This window comes from Vicugna pacos, chromosome 11 (genome assembly GCF_048564905.1).
Source record: "Vicugna pacos chromosome 11, VicPac4, whole genome shotgun sequence".
In the NCBI taxonomy this organism is placed as follows: Eukaryota; Metazoa; Chordata; class Mammalia; order Artiodactyla; family Camelidae; genus Vicugna; species Vicugna pacos.
In genome coordinates, this window is record NC_132997.1 from 71,562,515 (window position 1) to 71,584,548 (window position 22,034).

Consider the following 22,034-nt stretch of genomic DNA (forward strand, 5'->3'; position numbering starts at 1 on the left):
TTTGATTTTAGACTATGTGTTAACTTTACAGCATCTTTGAATTCCCTGTGTGAAACATGACACAGTTAGAATACTTACACTGCTTCCCACATCTCCACCTCTGTTTTGTAAGGTATTTACTATCATTAGTTCTTCTTTACTGTTACCAGTATTCATAAAATTCACATTTTGCTGTATAATTTACACCATTTTTTTAAAACCGTAACACCTGTTGCACGACTAATTGTGGAAATTCCTGAGATGAACTGGGTACCGCAGCAGCAGCTCTCTTGGGTCTAGGTTTTGTTCCTCCACAGAATCCACGCCTGAATCTTCAGTGTACAGTCTGCAGGAGCCGCCTTCGGCCGCGGCTGTCCAGTTACACTTTCTCTTCTGCTTGGCAGGGTGGCCGCATTTGCCACAGGCCGGCTTCTGAAGAGGGGAGGCCTCAGAGCCTCAGTGACTGTCTCACTGCAATAATTCCCGAAAGACAATGTTCCGTTGTCGTCTCTTCTGTGGCCGAGACCAAACAGGCACAGTTGGTTGTTCTTAATTCTGCTTTTAAACGGGCCTGATACTTAACCTCAGTCCCTTCACCATGCTTGTCCATTCCCGTGTATGTTATTTTGACTCGTACCTTGATTAGCTAGATTTGTGTCATCTGGTAATTTTCCCCAGAGAGTCTAAGTACATGCCCAAGAAGATGTGTTTGTTACATTTATTTTTGAAGGTCAGTTTGGCAGGATATAACGGTCTGGGTCACACTTCCTTTTTCTCCTGTGTCTTCTGGCATTAAACATTGTCCTGAGAGGTATAAATGGCCAATCTGACTTTCTCCCCTGCATGTGACTTGATTTTTCTGCCTAGACACTTATGATCTTTAATTCTTCATATTTTAGTGCCTTTGTCTGAATGTCTAGGTGGTGACCATTCTGCATCTATTTTTTCCTTGCTATCAGTTATACTTATGATCCATACAACTTTTATTTTTTAATTTTGGGGAAGTTTCTTTTTTCATTATATCTTTGAGTATTTTTCTAATATATTGGGAATACCAGTGATGATATATTGAGTCTTCTTGCCATTTATTGCTATTATGTTCTTTATATATTTATTTTTTTTAATTTTGTTTTAATTTTCCTCAAGACTGTGGACTTTGCCCTTGTTGTATGTCAGTTGCTTATTCTATTTGAGTAGGTTTAATGTGGATTTTATCAATTATACTGCTTTTATATTCAGTTTCATCTGTTTCATTCTACTACTGGTGCTGCTAGTTCATTTTTTTTTTCAATTACAAGTAGTTTATTGGAAGGTGCAAGGAACATGGGTAGGAGAGGAAGATGTGATGCAGGGAAGGCAAGGCAGCCTTTGAAGTGGATGCTGTTGAGCCGGCTACCAGAAAGCACAATTGGTGCTTGATACAGTGAGGAAATTGTAGAATATAGTCAGAATGCCAAAGGTCAAGGGAGCTGAGGTATCACTACTTCCACACCTGTCAGTCACTGACTGAAGGCTGCCTCTGGGGAATGTTAACTCTCTGGTACTTCCTGACACCTGTGTCTATGGGCAAAGTGGGTGCTACAACCCTCCAAAAAGATGCAAGTGTATATCTGGAGAAAACTTATTTGAAAAATACATGCACCCCAATGTTTATAGCAGCACTATTTACAGTAGCCAAGACATGGAAGCAACCTAAGTGTCCATTGACAGATGATTGGATAAAGATGTAGTGTGTGTGTGTGTGTGTGTGTGTGTACACATACACAGGAACACTATTCAGCCATAAAAAAGAATGAAATAACGCCATTTGCAGCAACATGGATGGACCTAGAGATTATCATACTAAGCGAAGTAAGTCAAAAAAAGATAAATGTATCACTTATATGTGAAATCTAAAATAAGACACAAGTGAACTTATTTACAAAACAGAAACTCACAGACATAGCAAACAACTTGTGGTTATCCAAGGGGAAAGAGGATAGGGGAGAGATACATTAGGAGTTTGGGATTAGCAGATACAAACTCCTATATATAAAATAGATAAACAACAAGGTCCTACGGTATAGCATGGGGATCTATATTCAATATCTTGTAATAATCTATGATGAAAAAGAATATATACATGTATGACTGAATCACTATGCTGTACACCACATACTAACACAACAATGTAAATCAACTATACTTCAATTTAAAAAGACTGAAAAAGATGGAAGTGTTGGCTATTGGAAGGTAGGCTGCCATGCACAGAAATGGCAAAGTGGTCCAGGGGAAGGTGGATGGGGCATAGACAGGATCTTCTATATCAACTACAATAGATCCATCTTAACTCTTAGGACACAAAATGGTTGAAAGCTGAAAAGTTGTCAAGAAATCTCTGAGAAACATTGATGAAGACGAAGCTGATGTGGCTCTATACCTATATTAAAATCTGATAAAGTAGAATTTACTTTAGATGAATTACCAGAAAACACAAAAGATATAATCTAATTAACAAATTTGAGGTAACTGACACACATATAACAAGACACCAAATAACCACAGAGTATGCAATCTCTTCATGTAGACCCAAAATACTTTTTGGTGCAACTTTTTTTTTATTGAAGTATACTTGATTTACAGTATTGTGTTAGTTTCAGGTATATAGCAAAGTGATTTGATTGTACATATGTATGTATATATATTCTTTTTTTATTCTATTCCATTATAGTTTATTGTAAGATACTGAATATAGTTTCTTGTGCTATACAGTAAGTCCTTTTTGTTTTTCTATTTTCTATATGGTAGTATACATATGTTAATCTCTTACTCTCAATTTCTCTCTCCCCACTTCCCTTTTGGTGACCGTAGTTTGTTTTCTATGTCTGTGAGTCTGATTTTGGTTTGTAAATAGAATTTGTATCATTTTTATTTTTAGATTCCACATAAAAGTGGTATGTCTTTCTCTGTCTGATTGACTTCACATAGTGTGATAATCTCTAGGTCCATCCATGCTGCAAATGGCTTATGTCATTCTTTTTTATGGCTGAATAATACTCCATTGTATATTGTCATCTGTTAATGGACACTTAGGTTGCTTCCATGTCTTGGCTGTTGTAAATAGTGCTGCTGTGAACACTGGGGTGCATATATCTTTTCAAATTAGAATTTTCATCTTTTCCAAATATATGCCCAGGAGTAGGATTGCTGAATCATATGGTAACTCTATTTTTAGTTTTTAAAGGAACCTCCATATTGTTTTTTATAGTGGCTGCTCCAATTTACATTCTGACCAACAATGTAGGGAGGTTCCCTTTTCTTCACACCCTCCCTAGCATTTATTATTTGTAGACTTTTTGATAATGGCTGTTCTGACCAGTGTGAAGTCTGCCAGATTATTTTTAATTTTACTGTTGTTGCCTTACAATCTCCTCTTTGAGTTCTTGTGTTTTTGAAACTATGGAAACTATGGATTTGAAACTACTGGTGTGAATTTTTCGCATGTTCCATTGGGTATTTTAAAAAATTGATCAAATGGACTGCATTAAAATTAAGAATTTCTGTTGACCCAAATCTAAAAATTTGATATATTTTCATTTGCCTTTTATGTTCCTTTCTTCTGTTGTTATTTTCTTAGTTTGGGGTGTATGTGTGGGAGTGAATACATTACGTTTATGTATTCAGTCAACTATTGAAAGAAATTTACATGACTTCTCATTCAGGGTTGTTATGTATGGTGTGCTATGACTATCTATCTAGTACATGTCTTTTCGTGGACACGCACATGGTTTTCTGTTCAGTACATACATGGGAATAGAGTTGCTTGGCCATAGGATGAGTATATGTTTAACTTCAGTGGATGCTGACAGTTTTCCAAAACGGTTGTACAAATACATATTCTTAGCAACAGTTCCACTGGCTCTCCATCCTCCCCAGTGGCTCTCCATCCTCCCCAGCACTTGGTACTTTCCATCTTTCTCATTTTTTCAGTCATTCTGATGGGGATGCAGTGATATTGCACTGCATTGAATTTGTGTCTAATTAAATTTCATTGATTAACAATAGGAGCTACAGTTTCTTACGTTTATTGGCCTTTTGAAATTCTGTGTTGCAGTTGCGTGACTTTGTTCTCAACTTGATTTGTAGGAATTCCTTATATATTCTGGTTTATGTATCTTTTGTCAGAAATACATATTGCAAATATTTTCTCCTCTTCTGAGTTGCCTTTTTACTCTCAATGTTGGATCTGGGTAAACAGAAGTTATTTTTAATGTAATCATTTGATCAATGTTTTGAAAGATTAGCTCTCTTTTCTCATTTTAAAAATCTTTTTTTCAAGGTAATGGAGATATTTTTCTCTAAAAGTGTTATTGTTCTACCTTTCTCATTTAGATCCACAGTCTTTTTACAACTTATCTTTATATATGTTGTGATGCAGAGATCAATTTTTCTGTTCCTGTAGACATCTAGTTGACCCAGCACTATTTATTGAAAGGGCTACCCTTTACCCACTACACTTCAGTGAGACCTTTGTCATAAATCTGATTATAATAGGTGTGACTGTGTGTGTCTGCACTTTCTCTTCAGTTCCACTGGTGAGTTTGTTTCTTGTCAATACCTTGCCATCTTAATTACTATAGCTTTATAATAAATTTTAATTTGTTTAAGTATAAATTCTCCACTTTTGTTCTCCCTCAAGATTGCCTTGGCTTTTATTAACACTGTATTTTCATCTGAATTTTGTCAGTTTACATACACACATGCACAATCTTGTTGGTATTTTGGTTGGAATTGCATTGAGCCTAGATGATTTTGTGTTCTTGTGATCTTTACGCAGCAGTTTCACGCCTGTTTTCTTTTTAAAATCACTCACCCCTTGAAGGAACCAGCTATCTGCTGAAGAATCCTCTGAGGGGAGGGCAGGAATGTGCTGAGGACAGCCTCAGCTTCCTGTTTATTGTCTCAAACACTCTCTCCAGTTCTGTTTCTGTCGTCTGGGGAAAACCTCTTTGATTTGGGCTTTCCAGAAGCTGGGGAGGCTCATATTAAGCAAAGCCTGTGAAGCCACTGGCTCTGTTGGGATCTGGCTGTTGTTGCCTGCCTGCTCGCCTTCCCTTCTTTTTTTTTTAAATTTTATTTTATTGAGTTACAGTCATTTTACAATGTTGTGTCAATTTGCAGTGTAGAGCACAATTTTTCAGTTACACATGAACAAACATATATTCATTGTTGCATTCTTTTTCACCATGATCTACCGCAAGATCTTGTATGTATTTCCCTGTGCTATACAGTATAATCTTGTTTACCTATTCTATATTTACCTGTCAGTAGCTACAAATTTTGAACTCCCAGTTTGTCCCTTCCCATCCCCCTCCCCCTGGCAACCAGAAGTTTGTATTCTATGTCTATGAGTCTGTTTCTGTTTTGTATTTATGTTTTTTTTTTTTTTAAGATTCCACATATGAGCGATCTCATATGGTATTTCTCTTTCTGGCTTACTTCACTTACAATGATCTGGCCATCGCTGCCTGCCTGCTTGCCCTCCCTTCTTGTTACACAGGTTATTATTCTCTTTGGTACAGACACTAAGGAATAGGAGTCAGATGTACGTCAGCATAGCCTTCCCGAACCAGCTCCTCCTCTGCTGACGCTCTGTATTGTCAAACTGGGTTTTCGAGGGACAGCCTTACTTCTCCGGTGTGCTGTTCCCGCCTTGGACCTTTTGCTCTAATTAAGAGATCACTGCCTTTGCTTACTTAAAAAACATTGCATGCGTGTATCTATGTTTAATCCTCAATTTGTTCCAAAAAGTTTTGAATGGAGCTTCCGAAAAGAATACATTAAAGGACATGAGGGCTAATAAGAAAATAAAAATAAGATGAAGCATGGGGAAGGCCCACATGTGTCCAGTGAGAGGCACAAGATTTATTAGACATGGGCCACAAATTTGGTCAAGAGCTTTCTAGCAACTAGTATACAAAACAGAAGCAGGATCTTTTATATGAATCTATATTCATAACTGAAAAAAGAAACCACTTAGAAGCTCTTTTAAGAAGGGCTGTGAAAGAGGGGAAAGAGAAATAAAAAGAATATAGACTTGAAGGGTTTTTCAGTTAGGAGACTTGTACAGTGTTTTTAGATTAAAGTAAAAATGAGTGAGAAAATACGGTAAGAGTGAAATTCAGGAAATTGTGCTATCAACAAAGGAAGCAGTACTGAAAAGTTGAATGTACACTCCTTTCTTAACTATACCGATTTATTTTAATTTTTATTGCAGTATACAATCAGTTTATAATGTATCAATTTCTGGTGTACAGTATGTTTCAATCATACATGTACATGTATTCATTTTCATATATCTTCAGTATGTTACAAGATGTTGAATATAGTTCCCTATACTATACAGAAGAAATTTGCTTTTAATTATATCAATTTAAAAAGTATGTCATTAATCATCCTTTTTTAAAATCCAATGTTGATTCACTTTGTAAAGTGAAAGACCTTTTTGACGGTCTGCTTTAATGCATTTGCTATATAATTTTGGATTAAAAAAGGTATGCCTTAAATGGAGTACAACAGCATTAATCATTTATTTTTATATCTCTTTATATATAGCTTTTTCTCACACACACATTTAACAAATAGCAACAGGTATCCAGCTTTACAAATAAAGGCAGCATCTATTAAAGTAATTGGCACATTAAAAATGAATATTGATTTACTTGGTTGGTGGTTGGAGATTGTGTGTGTAGACTCTGTAGTCTAGGTCTATCCTAAGGGATTACTCATTTAAATTCAGCAGCCCGTTTTGTATGGTACCCCCCCCCCCATTCTGTTTTTATTTGGCTTCTTTCCTAATGTTTTGGGGTTTTAAAATTACATATACTTAAGGCGTACATGTTTGATATACATATATATAGTGAAATGATTACTAGTTGATTAACATATCCATCTTCTCACATATTTACCTGTGTGTATGGTGAGAACACCTGAAACCCATACTCTTAGCAAATTTTTCAGTATATAATAAGGATTAAAATGACTTCATGTGCTATTAATATTTGTCTGAAAGTTAAAGGCATTTCTATACATGACCCCAACTTTTTCTCCTTAGTACAAAGATGACTTTTAAGTTATTACTGGATCTACCAAGAATGTGTGGGAATCACTTAATACACATTACTTTGGGAACATAATAAATATGTCAGTGAACAAATAAAGGAGTGACTCACTGATATAAACATGCCACTGGGTCACCACCAGTCCAAAGAAAGGCCACCATGTACCAAAATCAGGGGCTGGTTAAGTGGGATTAAAATGACCAGTGGCTCACTTACTCTTCCATCTTCCTGGCCAATCCAGACTGGGTTAAAAATAACCTGCATCCAGAAGATTTGGTGCAGAGATTATGCCCAAGAGGCTGTTGTGAGCCATCTCAAGTAAGACAGATTTTGAGTTAGACAGGCTTTCTTTTTGTTTATTGTAGTTTGGAGTGTTCATTTCTTCTATCAGTTTAAACAGACTAACTGTAGTTGCTATTATAAATTCATTATTTTAACAGAAAAAATCACAGCTTCCTTCTCTATTCTATCTGCTGTGTAAAATGCCATTTTTCTTGTCATGGAAGCTGTTATAAAAGGATGACTTAAGTGAAGACTTGTATTAAGGATACAGTAATAGCTACTCATCCATTTCTTGCTTTCCAGTATTTCAGTCTCCTGGAATGGCAGCCATATTTGGTCTCAGGTTTGCAATTCTACTTTAACCTGGGGATAACTTCAAAACTTTATATAACAGCAGTAATGACAGAACAATAACTAAATTTTGTAGCAACTTAGTTTTGAAATGCATTTCCCAGTCGTCTCATTTGCATCAACATTCCATAAATATTTATTAATCACAGACTGAGTGCTAGGCAGTTAGCAGGGCAGCTGTTGTTATCTCCATTTGCAAAAACAAATTCACACAGATGTTAAGTGAGGTGTCCAGATTACGCAGCTACCAAGTGGAGAAGCAGGGAGCTGAACCTGGGCTCCTTGCTGAGGTCAGTGGAGTGCCCCACTGTGCTGATTTAAATACCAACTTTGCTGTGTACTTACTAGCTATTTAACCTTGAGGGATTTACTTAACCTCTCTGTGCTGCGGTTTGTTGTGAGATTAAGGGTATTCATAAAGTGCTCAGAACAATGCTTGGGAAGTAGTATGCTTTCTGTGAGATTATGTAAGTGTCTGCTATTATTTGATGCTTGGTCCAGTATTTTCTACATTATGTTGCCTCTGTCTCTACGTGGGTTAGTAGACTATTTCCTTCTTTCCTGTGGAATTTTTCTGTATTGCATACTGTTAACTTCATTTGGCAAAACCACTATACATCTGTCCTTTAGCCTGTATGCCTAAAATGGTCTATTTGGAATATCACACCTTTTAAAACCCACTCCCAGATTTACTCTCATTTTCTAGAACAATTAAAAATGAAGCTGATCTGTGTATTAAGAGATTAGTGGGAAACTCTGAAGAAAGGTATAGTCAAGTCTTTGTAAAATATAATTGCAAGAAATCATTTTAAGAACTTGGAAGAATTTCATTACTTTTTCCTGTGACTGTGTGAGTACTATTGTAATTTGAGCTTCTGAAAGTTTTCCAACAGTTGCTATATTCATTCTGAAATTATCTAGTAGATAATTCAACATGTCTAACAATTAGACAAATATTCTTTAATAAAGCTCAATTAATATGGCAAATTTTAAATCTATTGTTTTGCTTAAATAGTCCTGGAAGAAAACACTTTTATTTGCTCCAAAAACTTACACATTGATTACATGAATATCTGCTATTAGTATCTGTTTTTATAGTTTAAATTACCTTACTCAGAGTACAGTAGAGAGAGGTAACCTAATCCAAGAGAGAAAACTGAAAGCAAAAAAAGGTAAAAAACCCAGTTTTTCTTCTTTCTATAATGGGATAATCTATATTTTATTAAGCATAGTTTTGGTTGGTTGGTTTATGAATCAAAGGCAAATTAATGATTATACTTTATTGTGAATTTTCACTTTACAGAGTTTAAACATCTTCCAGAACCTAAATAAACGTCAGTTTGAAACAGTTATTCATTTGTTTGAAGTTGCAATAATAGCAACTGACCTGGCTTTATATTTCAAGTAAGTACAGAACTCTAACACTCTATGTGGCTCTACCTTCCATAAACGATCCACTGCTTTAAAGTTAAATGGCATTTATTCACACACACAATCCTTCATTTTCCTTTTGGATTATTAATAAAATACCCTCAAGATGCCTCACAGTGAATTTACTAGACACATCTACACATATTTTAGAAGCTAAGCCCCTAGTAATAGTTATTGGAAGAAATCTGAATTGAAGGATATGCAGCAAGGTTGGTGCATTGCCAGAGGAGCGATGTCACAAAACCTTACGAGGTGCCGCCTTGTCCTGGTGAATTCATTGTAGTCCAGAGTCTGGTATTTACAGCTGCAGACTCAAACATTTGATCCTGCCACAGTCTCAGAGCTGAAACATCTTGGTGATACTGATGCACATTAACAAACTCACAAAGTTTATACACCAGAGTGCCAGCCTATTTATAGTAATAGTTACCAAGGAGACCAGATACTCCAAGCTTCTGCACATTTTCTTGTCAGTGAACTATAAAGTTGCTTAAAATGCGTAAGAACAAGGTGAATTAGTTATAGGATCTACATGTTTAACAACTTGGGTGGGCAGTATCAAACAGCCTCTGATCCTTCTTAATTAAAAATTATTAAACAGTTCAAACATGAAGACAGGTATTTAGAAATATAAACTGATATCCAAATAGCTATAACCTAGATTCAACAAATGCTAAGATTTTGCCTTAGATCTTTTTTCCCCTAAGTAGAAAAAAAGTGGTGCAATCGAGGCATCCCACCCCCACGCCATCATGAAAGCCCCCCCCCGCTCCTTCACAGATACCACTATCTTGATGTTACTGTGTACTCATCCTTTCTGTCCATGTTTTTACGTGGTATTGTTAAGTGTGTTTTAAAACTTCCCATAAATGGTATCATACTGTGCATACCTTTCTGCAGTGTTTTCACACATTGTTTTAAAGATTTAGCTTGGTGGTAAATGGAGATCCAGTTCATTCATTTAAAATGTATATTCAGCTCTGTGAATATACCATAATCTTTGCTTCATGGACATTCAGACTTTCCAATTTTTCATGACTGCCTATACTACCTCATTGTATATCCTTGTCTATATATGAGTTTCTGTAAAGTACATATCTAGAAATGGGACTGCTGCAGGCTTGCATATCTTCAATTATATCACATAGAAAACTGCACTCTTGAGTAGGTATGCCAATTTAAACTCCCACCAGCAGCGTACAAGAGTTCCTGTTAACCGTATCTGGACTATTCTCGATCTGGGCATGTTTAAATCTACTTTGTGAATCTGAAGTGAGATGAAATCTTATTGTTCACATTTGTATTTCCGTATCTTTTCATATATGTTGGGTTGTAACTTTTGGTTGGTTTTATACATTACAGTGTATCACAGCCTGTGGCCTTTATGCTATGATCTTTTCTGTCACATGTAACTTTTAGTTGTATTCAAACTTATTTTTTTCCCTTAATGGCTTGTGCCTTTTCTGTCTGAAACCCTTTCTACACCAACGTTACACAGGCATTCCCTGTTCTCCTCCCCTGGCCCCGTAGGTCCACCAGGTGGACATCTAGTGCCAAGTCGAAATTGAATTCTGAAAAGCATGGATTAAAGACACTTTTTGTCTCTGGTCTTATATGCTAAAAGTGTTGCACAGCTGTATCTTTTTTAGGAAGAGAACCATGTTTCAAAAAATTGTTGATGCCTGTGAAAAAATGGAAACTGAAGAAGAAGCCATCAAATACGTAACCATTGATCCAACCAAAAAGGAGATTATTATGTGAGTCGTCAGAATTTTATTCCTCCTTTGGCAAAAATAACTTGTTTGGTGTTTTTTTTTCTATTTTAACAATTTTTGTTTTCTTTCAAAGGGCAATGATGATGACTGCGTGTGACTTGTCAGCTATAACCAAGCCCTGGGAGGTACAAAGTCAGGCGAGTATTTCTCCTTTTCTATCACACCTCAGGCACTGTCTAGGTAGGTCCCATGTGAAAATAAACATGAAGGTATCTGGCAACCTCAGAATTTTATTATAGCCATCAATTACATGACTGTATATGACTACATTTTAAAAGGAATTAATCTTCCATTACCCTGGACTTGTCCTCTGAAACAATCGGTTTATAATTTACAAAGAAGAAAAAAGGAACTCAAGAAGTTAATACAAAAGTACAATGTTCCCTGTTGGGTTTCTGTTAATGAAGAAAAGCAAACAGCTTTCAAGAGCTCACAAATGCCAGTAAAACAATAGGTCATTGGGTGCAGGTCCCAGAACAAGGCAAATAGAGGGAGCCTTAGAAAGAAAATGCTTTCTGAAAAGAACTCCTGTATCATTGGAAGGCTGTGAAAAGTTTATATAAAATTATTCAGAGTGTCTGCATTTTTAATAGAGGGGATAAATGAGCACACGATGAGGATGAATCATTTGTGCCTTCCTCTATCAAGGGTGGTTTTGCTTCTACAATCTTTTCTTCTGTGTGCTGTCAGTTATTAGAAGGCACTGTCTGAGTTTATGTTTAAGGGTGTCTTCCAAGGAAGTTCTTCCCCAACCCTGGGGAGTGAGAGCAGGGAGCCATTAGTTTACCACATGATTTACTACTAATGGATGAAAGAAGCTTCTCTTTTTTCCTGTTAATTCGTAGGGAAAATTCTAAGCAGAAGAGAGGCCAGACCTCACTGGGTTCAACTATAAATGTGGATTGTATCGTAAATTGGAACCATCAAGTCTAAACCAAAAATACTTGTGCCCCTCCCTGCTGACATGCCTCTCTTCCTCCTCAGTTCTTCATCTACACAGTCACCCAGGGTCCTCACGCTTGAGGCCATCTCCCCCACTTCACAACTACTCACGTCTGTCGCTCTTGCTGCCGTCTTAGTTCGGACTTTCCCTCTCTCATCAGAACCAGGCGGCACGTCCTAAGTGGTCCTCTCATCACTCACCCCCCAACCTTCCTCTGAGCTGCTGCTGGGACTGCTTATAATAGCTTTGTTTGGCCACTGCATTGCGTAAAAGCCTTCTAAACTCCCCACTGACGGAGGTTTTCAACTTTTTTTAAAGAAAGAAGCATAGTCTATTTTCCCCCCACAAAAAGTTGCACAAAATCACTTTTGTATAAAAGAAAAAAGCAGTTGCTTTAGTTTAAATCTCTCTTGGCACCCACCTTTTTGTGCCACTAGTGCACCCTGGAGGGAGCCTAGGGCTCAAGGAATAGAACCACTGGTCCAGAGAATCAAGTCAAACTTCTCAGCAAAGCTCACATGGCCTGTCACTATCTGCCTTAACTCACACTTCCCAGCTTCTCTTCACTCCCGTGTCACTGCCTCACACTCTAAGCTCCGACTGACATAAGCTCTGGATGTTCCATTTTATCTCTGCAGTCTTCCCCTCCTCTTTCCTGGCAAACTGCTATTCATCCTTGATGCTACAGCATAAGTGCAGCCTCCTTTATGACATTTGTCTTCACTCCCTTCCCACTGATCCACAGCAGCTCATGCTATTACTGTTTTAGCACTTACTACATTGTTTACATGACTGTCTTCACCAGACTGTGAGCATCTCCAAGAAAAAGGTCACATTTTACTCCTCTTGGCAAGCCTGGCATCAGGCAGCTAGCCAGGTTAGTTCAATAACCTTGATAGATACTTTTTTAAAAAACTATATAAACTAACTCAAATATCCTCACACCATCATCAGGATCAGGTAAGTTTGCATTCTAATCTGTATGTGTGTGCATGCACGTGTGTGCACAAATACTCATGCAGATACACGCTAGATGCTAAGAGGTAAGCAGGGCAAGAGGAGGACTTGGGAAGTTTGAGCCTGAAGCATAAGGCAGTGGACTGAGACATGCTCCCATCTCTCCTTTTCACTGTTGAGAGGTAGTGGCGACAGCAAACAGGAGACAGGCACTCCCAGAATGAGTCTACTACACTGAAGTAGGAAGAGAAATCCCCCTTCCCATTTCAACATAATCTGTAAGTGACATCTTTTTAAAACCAAAGAGCATATGGTATGACAACACCTCAGGCATTAATTACAAATTCCATCCTTAAATGTCACTCATACTAATAAAATGCAAATGCCCTACTAAAAACTCACCCTCATGAACCCCGTCTTTCTTATCTGCAGGTAGCACTTCTGGTTGCAAATGAATTTTGGGAACAAGGAGATCTGGAGAGAACAGTGCTGCAGCAACAACCTATCGTAAAGACCCTGACATAAAAATACACTACTTATTAAGAATTACCAATACAAATCAGTCTATTTTGTTCATTCAATCTTAGAAAACTATCTTTAAAGAATTTATTTCTCTTTCTAGCCTATGATGGACAGAAACAAAAAAGATGAACTACCTAAACTTCAAGTTGGATTCATTGATTTTGTCTGTACTTTTGTATATAAGGTAAGTACACAAACTGATAATTTAAGTGAAACATATAATCTTCTGGATGGGAATTTTTCTTTCAAACTGTAACCAAAATCAAAGTCACCCACGAGGAAAACCATTAGTGGTGTCCTTGCTTCTGCAAAGAAGTGTGAGGTATTACCCTAATCTCATTCAGGGGTGGAATGAAAGGTGAGAGAACTTGGACATGAGCAAATCAAATAGACTTACTTAGGTGGGCAGGAAAGATGGCAGCACCTATCCCATTTCCAAGGCGGAGTTAATCTCATCCTAGCAGCTCTGAGTGCCATAACACTTTCCTTCTCTGCATATGAAAAGTACTGAAAATCAGTGATACGATTTAAGTAGTTTCCGACTTAAAATTCTCTCTAGGAGTTCTCACGGTTTCACAAAGAAATCACACCTATGCTGAATGGTCTTCAGAATAACAGAGTGGAATGGAAAACCTTAGCTGATGAGTATGACGAAAAGATGAAGGTACTTGAAGAAGAGACGAAAAAGCACGAAGAAGGAAATACGACTGAAAAAGGTTAGATGGACTCAAAGTCAAGCAGAGCTTAATCTCCCATGACAAAAGCATAAAAAATCAATGCAAACGGGAAATATGCTTTACTGTACACACACTGGTAATTACAGGTTGATTAGTGCTTTTCAGGTCCCCCCTCCCCCTAAACAAGATCTTACTTATAATTCCAGATGCAACTGGCCCAGTTGAAGTAGGGGTTAGGTTTCCTCATTCGCTCTAGAAGGTGACTCCTGAGGTACCACTGCAGGATACTGAGTTTTCAGAAATAGTATGAAAACCATAGAATCAGTGGGATCAGGGTTAGGTGAGAAAATAATTTTAGTCGCGACACAATGCATTAGCTGTGAGACTTTGGCAACTTGCTTAACCTCTCTGAGCTTAATGTTCCTCTCCATACAATAAGAAGGTTTTACAGATCTCCAGTCTCACTTTCAGACCTAAGGAAGCCCTCCATGTAAAGCTGGCCAGCTGAGTGGGGCAACTTAACAGGTACCCCAGGACTTTGTCTTTGCCTCAGATGTCTCTACACAGCGCTGTTTTTTCTGATGAAACTTCTACTCCTAAAGTCAGTCTGCTAGGTTTAACATAATCTTTAGAAAGCCTCTGCTAAGATGCTTAGGATCACCTATTAGTTCATCAAATGACTCAGATGTCATCTAGAAAGTGGAATGCTAATATGACTTCGAGAGAGCTCAGCATTCAAAAGGTTTTGTAAGAAATTGTTTAACAAACCAATTGTCTCTCTCTGAAAAGGCCTTGTAAATAACTGGTTCTATTGTGTTTGGAGTTATTTTAAAGAACTCAGGAGAAAGCATTTTGCTTAAAGGGTTAAGGATATCCTAAAACAGAATGAAAATGGACTTCCTGGCTCCTTGACACCCATCCACTTACATATTTTGGGGTGTGTATTCTGTACAAAGCCTTGTGTTATTACGCAGGCCCTTGGGAAAGATGGGGCCCTTATCTCAAAAAGTTTACCATCTGGTGGAGCTAGACATTAAACCAACAAATGAACCATTGGTTTTCTATGACTATCAGAGGAAGCATGAGGCATGAACCTGGGCATCAGGGAAGGCTTTCCTGAAGGGGCTTCGCTTAACTCTGAGGACAGTAAGCTTTGCCTAAGCAAAGAAAGGAGGAGTTGGAAAGGGAGAGAACAGAATATACACAAAGGCCTTGAAGTGGACAGAAGCTTGGCGCAACTGAAGAACTTAAAAACTGGTGAAGCTGGAGTCTAAGTGAGTAAGGAGAGCAAGGTACCAATGACACTGGTGATGCAGGCGGCTCTGCCAGGTGTGCTGTCTTGAAGGCCCCTAGAGAGCACTGGGGAGTCATTCAAGAGATTTAAACAGAAAATAAGATCTGATTTGCACTTCAAAAAGATAACAAAATGCTCATTTTTTACTGAGCAAGTGAAAAGCAAAGGTATTTCTCAGTATGATTAAATTTAATCTTTATCTCAATTTTATGGTAAACAGGATATCAAGCGCTTTAGTATTCAGTGTATTGGATATGGGTCTGCTATATTTTATTTGCATAAAAAATTACTTCTGAATTTTTTTCTTGCTACAGTGAGAACTCTCTGAACTAAGAACATTATTTTATCTCCAGGCAACAAGCTTTGTGCCTGGCACAAAGCAACAACTCAGATTCCTGGATTCCATAGTTCAGTGGTTCTCTTGAGAAACTGAGATGTTAACTGGCTAATCATTTATTAGATTTTATTTTTTAAATGGACCAATTCAAGTTTTTAAATGGTCAAACCTTTAGTACTTGTTATAGGTTAAAACTATTAATTAGGCTATAAAGTTACACTAATGTCATGAGTGTATTAAACCAAAAACACTATATCCATTGGCTCCCAATAATATTGCTTTTTTCCTTTTTACTAGCTGCAGAAGATACAGGAGGTGGTGGTGATGACAAAAAATCCAAAACATGTCTAATGTTGTAATGCAATCCAACTGGTCCCAATTTCAAATATTACCAAGTCTGAAGAAAAAAACATTTAAAAGAACTTCAGCAAATTTCATTCAGCAAACCATCAAGCAACAGAGTAAGAGACTCTTCAGAAAAGTTACCCTTGTGACTATCATGAGAAAATATATTGCTAGCCTGAAAGCCCTGAGGGTAAAATAAAGTTCAACAAAAGTGCAAAATAAGACAAAAGTAAGTGCATTTTTGGTGCCAATTTGTTTTAAATTAAAAACAATATAGTCCTGAAACTAGTCACCAATTTTTTTTTTTAAAGTTCTCAGTAACTGTAGTCATTGATTAGGGCTACTATAACAAAACACCCCAAACTGAGTGAATTCAACATTTTTCTCACGGTTCTGGAGACCGGTAGTCCAAGATGAAGGTCTTGGCAGGGCTGGTTTCCTATGAGGCCTTTCTCCTTGGCCGGTCAATGGCCATCTTCTCCCTGTGTCTTCACATGGCCTTGGGTCTTCCCTCCTGTCTGTGTCCTAATCTCTTCTTACAAAGACACCAGTCCTACTGGATTAGGACCCACTCACATGACCTCATTCTAGCTTAATTACCTCTTTCAATGCCCTATCTCCAAATACAGCCACTTTCTGAGGTACTGGGGTCAGGATTTCAACATACAAATTTTAGATGGGACACAATTCAACCCATAACATTAATAATCATGATTCACACCTCATATCCCTTCCTGAACTAAAAATCTCTCTTCAACATGTCTTAATGTAAGAGTAAATACAGTACAGAATGATGTATAATGTAAGCAAATACTATATAAGAAACAATGGAAAAGGATGTTAAATGTTTTTCCGTCTGAAATGCTTATCTCTTTCCTCTACTTTTTACCCTTGATAATGAAACAGTGAAGACCACACCACTTTTGCAGCTTAACACTGTCACCATCCTAGGCCAATACTTCCCCCCACGTCTGAAATCAATTTTATGTGTAACTAAGGATATATTCTTACATTCAGAAATATTATTCTCATTGAAAGAATTATCAGTTTATAAGACAGTACCTGGATAATCCTAATGCAAGTTAACTCAGCTAATAAATATTCTGCAATATTAAGAAGCATGTGATTTGAGTATGTGACAACTTTACTATCAAAAGCAGTTTAGGACTTCAACAGAGATTACTTTAAAAAAAAATTACTAGAACTATCCACCAAGCATTCTAAACACTGACTTGTCAAGAGAAACTAAAGATGATCAACTACTTCTACTTACACAGTACATATCCGAACATCAGAGAAACTTAAAATTTCTTTCTTTACTTATCTATATGACAGACCAAATTAGAAAAACAGACCAAATGTTAATACCATAGATTTTCGTATAAAATATATCTAAATTATAATAGACTGACAATCTATGCACCCCAGATGTTTTGTTATACAGAAGATAGTGTTCAATTTTAAGCAGCTGATAAATAAATCACCATTTGCTATATTTTTACAAGTAAGTTAGGTACTTAGAATCATGAGATTGGTCCTCTCACATTAGAATGTAAAGGCCATGAGAGGAAAGATTTGTCTATTTTTGTCATGTTTTGTTCACAGTTCTATGCTCACACTTAGGGTAGGGCCTGGCACAAGGTAGGCACTCAGTAAACATGAATGAATAATATTTTTAATAAATGTCATAACAAACAGGCATAAATGAGGAGTGCCTGAAAGTAAAGTATTTTTAGGGAGGAAAAAACTCAATATACACACCCAAATGAATGTTGTCTATGTAAGTCATCACTTGGGTGATACATGTACATCATATTTCCATTGCTTAAAATAGTTCTGAAACTCTGCTTCTAGGATTATTTTAGAAACTGTATGAAGAAACTTTGTTCCTTTAGCCTTATGTAATTTCAGACCCCAAAATACCAGCTCAAACAACTTCCCCTTCTTATTCATTAGAAAATGAACTGAGGGGTAGAGATGGGCCAGCACTGAAGGTCTGCAGAAGTAGGAACTCTGCTTAAGAGCAAGTATAAGAAAGCATGACTTCATATCCCAAACCAGAGATAGGTCTGTTGGAGAGCTAATCTTTAAAGTCATCATCTTGAAGCCTTAAAGACTCCATTAAAATGACTCCCATTACCTGCCGCTGTGTAAGAATGGATTAAATGTTATTAGATAAAATGATCTAAATTTATAAATGAACTTGAAGTCCATAAACCATACCTGCAACACCAAATATATGGATCTGTTTTAAAAGGATCCTTAAATATTCTTCCTAGCCATTGCTTAATTTTGCAGGAATTTTCTGATGACCACTAAACTGTAAATATATTTTTATCATAAAAATGTTTTAGCAACATATATTTTATTACTAGTATCAGTTTTGCTGTTGGACATTTCAACATTTTTTCCTTAGAAATCAAGATTCTTTTTTATCCACTAAAAGTAGTGAGCCGAAAAAAACAACAAGCATTGTTAACTTATTTGTTGGTTAATAAACCAACACTGATTTACTGTTTTCTGACAGTTCAGAAATGATTACATAACTGTTTCCTAGACAGTGCCCCACACATAATAGAAGCCTGATAAATATTTGTTTAATTAATGAATAACTGTTTAATAAAAGGAAAATCTGATACTATTTTAAAACATGAGATTATAGTTACCTATTTTGCAATTTTACGTCAATCAAGTTAAAAATGTCATTTAAAATAGTATATCTTTAACAAAATAATTGGAATCTACAGGTCCTCTCTTACTCACCAAATCATGTATCTTCTCCTGTAGCCATCTCTTTGCTCTTTATAAAAATGGGTCTGACCTTTCGAAAAAAATCAATGAATCCTTTTGAAAATTTGATGAAAACTATAGACCTTTTCCCTCAAAACACAATCACAGAAGTTTACACACAGATTCTAGGAGTGTTTAGATTTCCTGACGCATGTCAATTGACTCTTGGAGGGGGTTACGGATCCCAATTAAGACATTACATTTTATAATATATTTCTGCATATAAGTGTATCCACATCTGTATGCTTGAATCTGAGAAACTATGCAAACAGTATTGTTCAGTTACATTACGTTATTGCATGAACTTTTGTGAACATGTCTGCTGTTTTAGACTATTGGGATCTCATTCGGCCTCCTGTAGTATTAATTTACTTTGTAAGTTAGCCATACACTGGGGAATCAAATTATAACAAACTCCCTTAAGTGGCAGAGGCGAGAAGGAAGCAAGAGAAGTGTAAGGGAAAAAAAGGCAGCTAAATAGGTACTCAAAAGAGGGCTGCTAGTGTATCAAAGGAAAGGAAAGAAGCTGAAGACATACTTAACCTACTTTATAATTTTGTGAGACCACAATAATCCTAATAATTTAAACTGAGGCAAGGGAAGATAAACGTGAATCAGCAGGGAAAAAAAAAACCCGTAAAATATAGGGACAGTCGATCTCTGTATAGTGTACTAGTACCATCCACTAGGAGCAGATGAAACAGTCATAGATAAGCAATTGAAAAGAGATAAGGGACAGGGAAAGTGTCTCCAACAGAACTGGAAACTTCCAAACCATCTGACATCCTGAGTGTAGCTGGATTTTTATTTCCAAAGAGAAACCACTCAAGTTGCAACTTGTAGATAAAACTTTTGTGAAAAGTTCAAAGTATACTTTCACATTAAAGAATGTAGTCATCTCTCTTTATCTCACAGAAATAAATCTTGAAAATATTCATCAAATTCTTCTTCCCTATTTAAAAGAAAAATTGTACATATTGATTAAAATCAACAGAGAAAAAAATTAGATGAGATTAATAAAAATATTAATAAAAATAAAAGTTTAATCTAACATATTTGCTGATTCTTTTATATCTCAGTATATCTCATGATTCAGCTAATAATTCTTGGCTTCTAAAATAATCATAACTATACCCAGACTGATTAAATTAAAAATGTTGTATATGTTAGTACCTCTCCCTAAACATTTTTTACCAAAGATTTTATTTTGAAGTACTTTGTGAAATGTCATTGCTTCTCTTAACTTTTTGGTTGACTTTATAACTTACTCTGTTCATCCTCATTTCAAATTATAGTCTGATCAAAAAGTGAATGGAAAAGAAACTAAGGAAAAATATAACTTACTCCTACGAACAGGGAAAATTTGCTTTTATTACTCTGAGAATAATACGTATTTGCAGCAGTAAAGATTATATCTAAAACAGAGAACACAACTCTGAAAGGAGATATTAAATTAAATTATAATGTGTTAAAATAATATGAAAATTGTAAAGTACTAAATAAATACTAGTGCTAGGAGCCAGAGTGATACAGTGGAAATAGCACAGGTTTTCAAGTCAGACAGTGTTTAAGTCCTAGCTCTGTCAGTTATTAGCTGGGTGAGCAAGTTATTTAACTTCTCTGGGCTCAGTTTCCTCATCTATAAAATGAAGAACATTACATTTCCTCACAGAGGTGTTGTAAGGACTGAATGTATACGCAGTTGCTTTTCTGACTCTGGGAATCAAGTTGGACAAATTCTGTCTACCAGTCTCTTTAGAAAATGTTCTTTTAGATCAGAGATTCACAATGGGACCCCATCATTTGGTTTTAAATAAGTGTGAATGCATAAAGCTATCAAAACCCGTTCAAATTTTTAAAAAATTAAAGAATTAGATAAAGTTGATTTAAAAATTATCTGCAGTTTGGTATTCTCCATGCTACTGTCCCTCTTCTCTAACATGATAGCAAAATGCAGTAGAATTGTTAAATTATAGTAAGAACTTAAATATATGAAATTAGCTGAATCTCTGTGTAGACTTAGATGTTAGTAACTGATGTGAAGTTTTTATAAAGTCACAAACGGTTCTGGATTATGAAACCCCTCTTAGGATTTACTCATTTATCTTTACTATCAAAAAAGGTGACTTGACTCTAAGACCTACTCTGTCATTTTCAGCTATATAGCTCTTCAAGGGCAAGTTATATGGATGGAAGTTCAGTCAATAGTTTGACTAGGGTAGCAATGCCTTTTTTATAATCTGATCTATAATGACCACTCAATATGGGAATTCTTTATTTGGCTGAAAAAAAAAAAAAAGGTTAAGGTCACTGAAAAAAAGTAATCTTGTTCAAGAAAAACACTTTCCAATATACCTGAATTCTATTACACTGAGAACATATCATATAATTAGCAAGACGTTTTATAATTGTTTTAAATTAGGGAATTATAATTGATTCAACAGGTTTCTTATTATGAACCAATATACCTAGAGACTAACAAAATGGGACTAAAATTTATTGAGCACTTACTATCAGTAGGTATTGTATCAGGTGCTCTATATTCTTTATTCTATTAAATCTTCACAATAAACTCTCTGTAGTAGGTATTATTTTGTCCTCTTTTAACAGATAAAGTTCAAATGGTGAACATATATGCAGTATATAACAAAAGCTGATAATATTCCAGGTTAAATCCAGACAGCTCTTCCAATCAATAGCAGAGAATAATGCATGCAATGAGTTATCTGTCTCTGGGGGCTAAGGTGGCTGTTGGCAAGAAAACTTTTACACTTGCATGTATCTTCAAGGGGCTCCCCTGTACAGGTTTACGATAATCATAATATCATGAACAGGCTGCTCTGGAAGCTAGTAAACAGCAACTGTCTAAAAGAATCTAAGCAGAGATTAGGGGGTCATCTGTTAAGGTGAACTGAGGAAAATTTATTCATCAAAAGGGAGCTGGACATGCTGGCCATTTATGGCCACAAACAATGGATGGGAATAAAATCTGATCTCACTAGGCTAGGTGGTCCTTGGCATTAAATAAACATCCATGATGTTAAGTTCTTCATTAACTGTTATTAAGAATGGCTACAGTCACAGCTTCCCAAACTGATGTAAAAGGTATGCATTATCTATTAATATTAGGACTTACTGTGATTTTTCATCTGTTTCTGGTAGTGGGCCCTTCCAAAGTTCAGATTCTGAAGTACTTTCCTCCTCATCAGAGTTTCCTGTTCATTCGAAAGAGATTTTTTTAAATGTGCATA

General features: G+C 36.3%; 2 protein-coding genes across 2 annotated transcripts in view; one reads left to right on the plus strand and one right to left on the minus strand.

Moving 5' to 3' along the window:
* The window catches only part of PDE6C (phosphodiesterase 6C), a 59,027-nt gene extending 42,758 nt beyond the window's left edge, over nt 1-16,269 (plus strand). Inside the window, exons 17-23 of the mRNA XM_006211026.4 lie at nt 9,016-9,116; nt 10,793-10,900; nt 10,992-11,055; nt 13,251-13,325; nt 13,441-13,524; nt 13,900-14,056; nt 15,946-16,269. Coding sequence (XP_006211088.2) covers nt 9,016-9,116; nt 10,793-10,900; nt 10,992-11,055; nt 13,251-13,325; nt 13,441-13,524; nt 13,900-14,056; nt 15,946-16,007 — 651 coding nt within the window. The 3' untranslated portion in view covers nt 16,008-16,269. The remainder of the gene's footprint in view (nt 1-9,015; nt 9,117-10,792; nt 10,901-10,991; nt 11,056-13,250; nt 13,326-13,440; nt 13,525-13,899; nt 14,057-15,945) is intronic.
* Nucleotides 16,270-19,562: 3,293 nt separating this feature from the next.
* LOC102543743 (protein FRA10AC1) overlaps nt 19,563-22,034 on the minus strand; it is a 31,966-nt gene continuing 29,494 nt past the window's right edge. Inside the window, exons 13-14 of the mRNA XM_072971617.1 lie at nt 21,920-21,998; nt 19,563-19,735 (exon numbers count right to left, since the gene is read on the minus strand). Coding sequence (XP_072827718.1) covers nt 19,693-19,735; nt 21,920-21,998 — 122 coding nt within the window. The 3' untranslated portion in view covers nt 19,563-19,692. The remainder of the gene's footprint in view (nt 19,736-21,919; nt 21,999-22,034) is intronic.